Genomic DNA, 10,086 nt, shown 5'->3' on the forward strand with positions numbered 1-10,086 from the left:
ATACGGTCCCTCACATGCTTTTAGGTCAGCTGGAGAGGCTGTGCTCATGGCCCCACCTTCACAAGATCCTTAGGAGGCAGTGACAAGAAACAGGACATTTACCATAGTGGAGAAATGTGATTGGTCCCCCACAGTGAGTAGTTTTAAGAAATAAGTAAATACATTTTTTTGTAAAAATCAACAAGCATTTGGTTGAAGAGCTTTTAATTTTCTATTTTGCTGATCAGCTACTCTGTTGGTTGCTCTGTAGCTTATGGAATTTTATTGGCGATTTTATAGTGGTTTTGTTTTGTTTGTGTGTATCATACATGTTGGTTTTTGTATGCTGCTTTGGGGTTCTTTATATTGGAGGAAATGTGTGATATATGTCTAAGTAATAATGAAAACCCTTATAATTCAGCCAGTAAAAATATCATATTGCTCATTCTGTTGTTTGCCAAAAGCAATTATGAAGTAAGATTTTACACTGATTTGTAACATATTCATATGTGTTGAATATGACAGGAGGGGAATTGGGGGTTCCAACCCCTACTTGTAGTTAATGCCTGATAGAGACACATGCATGTCTATTATTATTATTTTTACATTTTTTTTTCTTTTGAGCTTGCAGCAGGCAAAGACAGTCAGCTGAACACACACACACAAAACAATTTGGGAGAAGAAATGAATGTGGACAAAAAAGTGCACCCTTCAAGATAACTGACATTTCTTCTTTTAAAAAGTCATTTAAGGTTATGGAAATTGTCAGGAAAAAATAATTTCCTTTGCTTAAGAGGTTTTCATGCAGAAGTTGAGTAAAGATATTTCAGAACATGGTTCATCAGTTAATGCAACAGATACATTTCCCTGAGCACCACATGGCCTGGATCAAAGCATCTCATGACTTGGAGCAGTGTGGCCAAATCATTGGAATCCTGCTAGAGTTTTAACTCTTCGATGTTTGAAAAGGTGCTTCCCACCCCAACCACCTTTTTATAAGCTCTGTCTTGGTGGCCTAGGTAGCAGTGCTGCTGTTAATGGCACCCTTCTATCCCAGTGAAATGACAGAATTCCCTTTTTGCTACGTTTCTTGTTAAAATGAATTGTATAGTTGGGAAACATTCACTTTTTGCTAAGAAATATGAACAGAACTGCAAAGAAGGTATCAAGAGGAGGGGATCATGCAGGTCTGTTGTGATAGGGTTAAAGATGCCGTAACACAGATATGTGTGCTTTTCTTTCTTTTTGTCTTACACAGTATTTTGGAGCACCTATAACCCTCAAAGTTACTTAAGATGCTAGATATAAACTGCAAGGGTATTTAGTCTTCCATATGCTGTAAATATGCAATTTTCAAACACTTTTTGTATCTAAGACATAAAGCTACACTGTCAGATGTTCCCAGCATTCACTTCCTATGTTTATTTCAGTTCTTAACAAAACTTCTAATCAATCAATCAATCAATCAATCAATCAATCAGACACACATAACCTGTTTGCTACAATCCCAACACATTTGCGACTGTTCTGTTGTAAAGCTCAAAGGAGGGCTTCCTTGAAACAAAATGGAATTGTGCGTTCCTGAATATTTCATTTTTTAATGTGTTTATACTTACATATTTTGCTTTCAACGCTGCAGCAAGTTAAAGTCATTCAAAACACCACCTTAATAATGCTTTCCTGCTTTTTTCCTTCCCCATCAGTTTATCCCACGAAGAACACTCTCATAGCCATCCGCTTTATGGGCACGGAGTATGCAAATGGCCAGGCTGTGAAGCAGTATGCGAAGATTTCCAGTCATTTCTAAAGTAAGAATATTTTATTTATTTTTTGGCATTTCATATATTTCATTAAGCATGAATCTACCTTCGGATGAGCTGAAAACATCTCCTGCTGTTGGTGGCTTCCTGTCAAAGGTGTCTGTTGTAAATACACATGATGTGCAAGTCATGTTGTCCTCAGTAAAGCCTGGGCAGAAGGACATTTCAGGGTGACTGCCAAAGGACCTCCCTCAACCAGCACAGTCTGAGATCAACAGATTACTGGGTTCAGCTCTGCTGCATGTGCAGATCGCATCCAGTAGTGTTTGGGTTTTTACGACAGTCCTCTGTCATTCTTGTATACCGTATTTTTCGGCCCATAGGGCACACCTGGTTTTTTTTGGGGGGGGGAACTGGCCAGGCTTCGGGGTGCAGGCAGCTCCCCTTCATTTCCCCTTCATTTTTGGAGGGGAAAAAGTGCGTCCTATAGGGTGAAAAATACGGTATATTTTCACCAAACCTTAGATCCAACACAGAAGCAACGGAGTCTATCCTCCTTATTTAATTGATTTTGTAACTGCTTTTATTGAATACAGGCTGGCAAAACTACATGCATTGTTAATTGTGTCACATAAGTATCTAATAAGCAAAGTCAACACTACTTAAATTAAATTCTAATTATATTAATTATATATATAATTATATAATTATAATTATATTAATTGAGCCCCTGTAGTTTGACACAGACTTCTCCTCACTACCAAAAAAAACAAAAACAAAACAGTGTTAATTGCGGTATAAAAGTTACCTTACTGACAAGTTGGTACAGTACCTGCAGGCATTCCATTTTTGTAAATTGTAGTCTGTTTTTTGTATTTACCACTGTCATTTTGGAAACTACCACTGACAAAGGTGTTCTTTCTAACTTCCACATTTCACATGTTGCCCGTTTATACACCTGTCCGCTTTTCTGCACATCCTCCAGCCTCCAGCTGGCCCCAGAGCTTCAATTCTAGTTGTGGATATTTTTGGATACAGTATTTTTGGTCTGGATTGGAGAGAGAGCAGCAGAGAGGGCATTTACAGAGTGTTTAGAGGATGCTCCCCACTTAACGCGGTTGTCACTTATGCACTTGGGGGCCTGGTACCTAACCCCCTGCCTAAGTGGGGGGACGCCTGTAGTCAGTTCTATGCCATATTGTCTGTGACCTTCATAGCCTTTCATAACTTAACTCCGTTAACATTGCTTATGCAATAATTTCAAGGGCACAAAGCATTTTTCAAAAGGGGCAAATCTTTTATAATGCCCTCAATTCTCCTAGATAAGAAAAGAAATTGAGAGTCTTGTTTTTGTTTTCTAGATTCTAAGAAATGAATATAATAAAGGCTGGAAAAGAAAAGAAAAAAACAAGGGTGGTTTTTTACACACAGACACACACACACACACCTACCTGTAATCATTTTGTAGTGTTTGTTCCTAAGGTAAGGAACACTACAAGGATAAAGATTTTAAAGATATATTCTGTTCAAATAACAATCCTAGTTGTCTTTCACTCACAGCTAACAGGAGGATGCTTATCAGTATCAGCAGATACATAAGCTATTGTACACATTCATTTCCCTGTTTCTTTTCAAAATAAGTTGCAGTTTTACACAAGGGTTTTCTGTGTTTTCTCTTCCCTCCACCCCTTGAGGCAGTCAGCCACTGGTTGTCATGCAATTGTACCATCAGTTAGAGCTAACTGCTACCAGCAGGTGATTCTGCTAAATCTAATGAAACCAACACACCCTGCATTGCCTCGAATACAGAAAAACAAAAACAAGTCCACTTTTACTGCTGTGACAGAATGGTCTCATTCTCTGCAGCAAGAAAACAAAAATGCAGGCAGATTTTGTATGCTCTGCCTCAAATATCTAATGTATAATATGGGAGGCAGTAGCAGGGCCACTGGGCTTCTTTTCTTCTTTTGTAGATAAATGCCATTCTTGGGCACACAGGTAGTTCTTTGAAATTAAAGTACATGAGGGCTGATGAGGTGTGCACCTTCTTGGCACCCATGTAGTAATTTGATATGCAATAAGCACTCCCAATAGTCACTGCATAATTCCAACTAGGGGTAGTAGGGTAAACACAATCAGTTTGGGATCCGTGCAATCTAGATGCTTTAGAGCAGGGGTCAGCAAACTTTTTCAGCAGGGGGCCAGTCCACTGTCCCTCAGACCTTGGGGGGCGGCGGACTATTTTTTTTTGGGGGGGGGGAGATGAACAAATTCCTATGCCTCACAAATAACCCAGAGATGCATTTTAAATAAAAGGACACATTCTACTCATGTAAAAACACACTGATTCCCAAACCATCCGCGGGCCGGATTTAGAAGGCAATTGGGCCGGATCTGGCCCCCGGGCCTTAGTTTGCCTACCCATGCTTTAGAGCAGGGCTCTAAAAGAGGGTGGTCCAGCGTGCAGCCTCATGTGTCCCTCAAGGCCTTTTTTGGTGGCCCTCAGCAACATTTGACATTCCCCTGCCACCAGGTTATAAGCGAGGTGTTGGGTTTGGAGAAGGAGGTGTGAGGGCTCTTGACAGCATCCTAGAGTCCTCCAGCCTACTTCTCTAACCCCAGTGCCTCACTTAGCTGGCTTTAGGAAGGCAGCACAAGGGCTGGGGAGGGGGTGTCTAATTTTGGGCTTGCTGCCCTCCTATACAGCAAGGCAGTGAGCAGCCCACAGGTTCAAAGTACTCTTGCAATACTGCCCTTCTCTAGAACAACCTTCATCAACCTGATACCCCTTGCGGTGTTTGGGGCTATCACTCTCATCAGCCACAGGGGCTAATAATCAGGGATAGTGGGAGTTGTAGTCCAAAACATCTAGAAAAAACCAGATTAGGGATAGCTGCTCTAGAAAGTGCATGGCTGAATCTACTGTTAGTTTAGGATATCCCAGTAAAATGGATTCATTTTACTAGGGAAACCCACCCTCCCGGGCGGATGAGAGAAGGATTCCAAACCCAAGATCCATTGCAGTGACTGCAGATTCAGCAGATTTCTTGCTAAACCCAGCAGATTCCCAGCATAGCTCCCTCATCTGGGTTTAGCTGGGGCTCAGATGGTTGAGCTGAGACAGATGGATCTTATGCTGGCATAAACCACAAAAGAGTGGATGTTCTGGAGGCCGTGAGGGATGTGTCTGAGCAGGGGAACTTCCTTTGGTTCATAACTCAATTCAGCTTGGTCACATGACTTGGCAACTCAGCAGAACGTAAGCCAGCAAAATGAATGATATAAGTCAAACTCTGTTTTAGAGTCTTGTTTTCCCTTTGCTAGGCTTAGGTGTAGATCTACTCCCAAGCAAAGTATGGAACAGGGGTGATTTGTGCTGGCTTAATTTAAACTAAATTGCTCCTTAGAACCCTATGTGGGTCACTGCCATATGGGAATACTATGCAGGAGGTTCTTGAGTACCTTAAAAAAAAATTGTAGTAGTTTAGTTAGGTTTTCATTATTTCCAAACTCTACACTGGTATTTTCTCGAAAACATATAGCTTGCCTGTTTTGGGAACGTTGTAGTGTTCACAATTCCAGCACAATGCTGAACCATGATTTGCTGTTATATCTGAACCCTACAGCAGCTTTCCAGAACTGGTTTTTAAGGACTGCCAAAGGGAAGCTCATGGTTTGACATTGGTTTCCAAATCATAGCTTGCACCAAGGCTATTATGACACTGTTATGTTTAAATTCACATACCATTTACAAACCACATGTCTGAATTAAGGGGGAGGGGCAGTTGAAAGTGAAACAGAGGGCAGCATAATGTAACGCCTTTCTGGTTGCTGTTGGGTTGCTGACTTTGTTTTCCAGTTGTATGCCTTTCCTGCAAAGCACAGATGGGCAGGCTTTCGTGGTAAAATTTTGCTCCAGGGTACTCCATTATGGTAGGGACGTGGGTGGTGCTGTGGGTTAAACCACAGAGCCTAGGACTTGCCGATCAGAAGGTCGGTGGTGGCTCCTGTTGCTCGGTCCCTGCTGCTGCCAACCTAGCAGTTCGAAAGCACGTCAAAGTGCGAGTAGATAAATAGGTACTGCTCCAGCAGGAAACTAAACGGCGTTTCCGTGTGCTGCTTTGGTTCGCCAGAAGCGGCTTAGTCATGCTGGCCACATTACCCGGAAGCTGTCTGCGGGCAAATGCCAGCTCCCTTGGCCAGTAAAGCGAGATGAGCGCCGCAACCCCAGACTGGACCTAATGGTCAGGGGTCCCTTTACCTTACTCCATTATGGAGCCTAGAGAACACCCATAGGAGAATGTGATATAGCAGTGTGTGCTTGCTGAGAGAATGCAGAGAAGAAGCATGTGAACAGTATGCACATTTATTATGGGGAAAGGGGGACAATGCAGGAGAATGCAGGAGAATGCAGAGAATGCAGAGAAGAAGCAGGAGAATGCAGAGAAGAAGCATGTGAACAGTATGCACATTTATTATGGGGAAAGGGGGACAAAATGTTTTTGTTGTTGGAAGTTTCCCTCCTGGGGAAGGAAGATGTAATTAGATGGGCAACTAACTTTGGGAAACCTTTGTTTCTACCCTGTAGTGACTATATGCCCATTTAACTTTAAGGGAAAACTTTTTTCATGATATTGGCAAACACCGTTTCAACATATTTTCAGTAGGGACTACCAAAAATGGTACTTCAAAACCCCAGTGGGGTTTTATCCAATATTATTTACATCTCTCTCTCTCTTCCTCTAAATCAAATTATTATTTTGCAAGAGTAAATAACTTTTGACACAGTAACCTGCATAGTATTCATGTGCATGTGTGTGTGCTTTGTGATTTTGGAGTGCTTGTAGGAGCAGTAGTAAGACATCAGAATATATATTTAAAACGGAGATTTTTGTCATTTGTAAATGGAGGCTTGCTGGTAATCTGCATCATGTGAATTTTAGTTTTAATAAAACTGAGGAGGGCTTGTGTGAGAGAAACTCTCGGCACACTCTGCAATGTTTTCACAAGTGTTTTTATCATGGCAACATCTTGTTTACTTTAGTTGCTTGCCTAAAACTACTTGGAACATGTTAAGAAAACATTTCAGGAAAGCTTCTAAAAGAGGCTTTTGTTTAGCAGCCACTGTGAGGCTGCTCAGCTCACAAAGGTGTTAACTTTCAACCCCTTAAGCACTTCCACATGAAATTCCAGCAACTATGCTTGTGGTTTTTGGGAAGAAAAAGTGCACATTAAAGAGATCAGGTATATGCTAATACACGTTGAAGGAAGGCCGGAAATCATAAATTGTTTCAAATGCATTAATTGCTATTATTTGCGTGTCAGAAAGTTTTAGAGCTGAAGTTACCTCCAGAGTTAACAAAACAAGAGACTTCTGGTAAAATTGGTGCAGTGTTAGAAGAGGCGTGTGTAGGGGGAGGAAAGCCTACATATATCGAAGCCTGTATATATACCAAGGATATGTATGGTCTTAAAATTTAAACACATGGCCCTGGCAGTTCACTTCTTCAAACATACATAAAATAGGTGGCTGGCTAAAGGTTTTCCATGCTGTTAATCTCCTGTAAGTGACCTAACAGGATGACCAAAATGTATGAAATCTGTTCTGTGTGAAATATATCTTGCCTATTAACAGATCTAAAAACACAAACACACAAAAACAGTTCATTTTATTCCTCAGATTGTCAGACGTGCAGAGTGGAGTTCAGATTTGAATGCCACAGGTTTTTACAGCGTGCTTATTAACCTCACTGACATTGTACGGAAGTTCAAGACCTTTCCAATAGTTGCATCACTTAAAAAGGTCAGAGTGGCCTAAATACCACACTGCCCTCTAGTGATGTATATAATATTAGAAGTAAAAGTTTTAGCGAAGTGGCCCAAAGATATTATCACAACTATCATTACTTTGTATCGTTTTAATATGGAGATAAGAGTTACTTGGTAATCCTCTTTTACTTCGTTTGGTCAGCTTTCCAAGTGGACAGATAGCTATGAAATGGGCATCTCTCTCCTTACATTGAGGATATTTGTTGTGTGCTGTGTGCTGTGTACTGTGCTGAAACAAAACCTCTTGTCTTTCATAACCACATATGGGAGTTTTAGGTGCTTAGTTTATGTTTCCCACTTTTAATTTCCGGTATCTAATCAGAAAGCATTACTTAAGAGACAGGGATCATCTTTGTTTCATACTTTTTATTGACACCATCTCCCACATTATTGCTATGTCTAAATGGTAAAATTTATTATTAGCAATAGTGTCACAAAAGTCTGAGACAGCGATTTTCCTTTCAATAAAAGTAGTTAAAAACCTTTTAGAAAATCCATAATTTTGATTGCTGGTACTTCATAAATGTATAACTGGTACTTTTTAGCTGTCTCTTTAGGGAAAAATGAGTTTTATCACCTGCAGTACCTGGGTTAATGAAATTGTATGTTGGAATTTAGCCAGAATGAAAGATGAGATCATTCCGTGGTACTGCTATTAGCAACAGGTCTCATATAAAGCTTTGACACTTAAGGCAAGTATAAGTACAACTGTGTGCATATGTGATTATTTGTCATTTTCAGAGTTCCTGTACTTTTGAAAGAAAATGAAAACATTACCGTAAAGGTCCCATGGTCTGAAAAGCTTTAGCAAAGCAGAAAAGAAATCTACACATGTTCATTAAAAAATAAATTTGCTTGCTTTAAATTTGAGCCTCAGTTTCCTGCTCAGCCCGTTACAAAAATACAACTCGCAGTTCAAATTTTAAAGAAGTGTTGCCTTTCCCCTTCCCATGTCTAATTGTTTGTGTGGATATTAGCCATCCAGGAAATCCCATACTAAACAAATACGAATCCAAGAGGATCTTGTGTTCTTCCACAGGCAGCTCAGGATATTGTAGACAGTTACAATGATTTTATTTTTTCCCTTTTTGCAACCTGGTATTTATTGTATTTATTTTATGTATGCTGCCTTCTTTCAAAGACAGAGAGTCAGCTGTCAAAACGGACTATTTCGGTCCAAAGGGAAGCACTTGATATACTCCTTTTTAACCTTGGCTTTCTTCACTTTTTAGAGAATTCTATATATGTATCTTTATATGGTGATAAAGGAGAGCTGTGTTGTGCCGTGACACAGAAGCTTAAATTCAGGCCTGTTACTGAAGACTCTTTTGAGATGTGCAAGCAGTGCAGGAATCCTGAAAGGCTGTCAGGCGAGGGTGTTGGTTTGAAATGTGCCTGGAATCTCTAACCAAGCTCACTTTCAAATACGGCAATATTTCCCTCCCTAATGCACAATTAGCAATACCCCCTCTTAATGATTTTCTTCTGGGTGCAAAATTAAAATAAACACAGCATCCCATTGAAATATAAGCTAAATCAGGCTAATGCATGAATCCAGGACTTCTCTATAAAGCTGTTTGGTGGCTGCGGTGTGTGTTTTAATTTTAAAGATGACATTTGTCTACCTGCGACTCCGTTATGTATCCTGTGGAATGCAGTGCTGTTTAGACACACGGCTACATCTGCATTTGATTTCAAGACTTGGAGTAGGTGATTTTGCCAGGTTTCTGATGTCTCAATTGAACAATAGATGTGAGAGTGCACAAGTGGTTAAGCTGTCCATTTTTAATAATAAATAATAACGGCCGTGTCACAAAAGTGTGTTTTTATGTTAGCCTGTTGTTTTTGTGTGCTAGCATGCTTTTTATATTTGCATTATCAGTGACATATGCCAACTTTCATAGCCATTCCTGATGTCTCCACACTTCCCTCGCCTTTTTATTTCAACAGCATTTCACTGGGGCTGCATTAGAGGCCATTTGAATATTTCATTTCCTATTAATTATGCACTGTGACTCTCAGTGTCATTATAAAAAAGAGCCTAATGTAACAAAGGATGAAAAGAACCATCAAGCAGTGTGACCAAAAGAAAATATTCCAAAGCTTGTCACGTATGACCGGCTTAACATCTCTAATTTGAAATCCATTGCATTCATCTTAAATTAAAGCTTAAGGATTCTACCTTTACCTTGTTTCCTTTGCTGCATGTTTTAGGTGGCTGAATTTTTAGTTTAAAATATTAATGGATTCTGAGGGTAGAAAGTCTTTTTTGTCATCAAAATATGCACAGCATTAAGTATTTAGTTATATCTGTAATTTTTGCATTTCACCTTTACACCCAGTTTAAAGACGTAGCTGTTAATGAGAACTGTGCACTTCAGTTAATAGGTTAATAGCTATTAACTATTCAGCTAATAATTCTCAACTATTAATCACCACAACACATACTCTCTCTTTCATTTTATTGGTGTTATGGAAGGGAATGCAGTTGTAGGTGTTAATGTATCAAAAAGAAAGC

General features: G+C 39.9%; 1 protein-coding gene across 20 annotated transcripts in view; it reads left to right on the forward strand.

Annotated features, from left to right (window-relative positions):
* FOXP1 (forkhead box P1) overlaps window positions 1–10,086 on the forward strand; it is a 553,244-nt gene that overhangs the window by 487,768 nt on the left and 55,390 nt on the right. For all 20 annotated transcript variants that reach the window (XR_014154059.1, XM_081852731.1, XM_081852742.1 and 17 more), the window contains one exon: window positions 1,683–1,787. Coding sequence is in view for 19 of the 20 variants with exons in the window: in XM_081852731.1 (XP_081708857.1) it covers window positions 1,683–1,787 (105 nt within the window). In the remaining variant the exon portion in view is untranslated. The remainder of the gene's footprint in view (window positions 1–1,682; window positions 1,788–10,086) is intronic.

The sequence above is a fragment of the Podarcis erhardii genome (assembly GCF_964252035.2).
Source record: "Podarcis erhardii genome assembly, chromosome: 2".
NCBI lineage: Eukaryota > Metazoa > Chordata > Lepidosauria > Squamata > Lacertidae > Podarcis > Podarcis erhardii.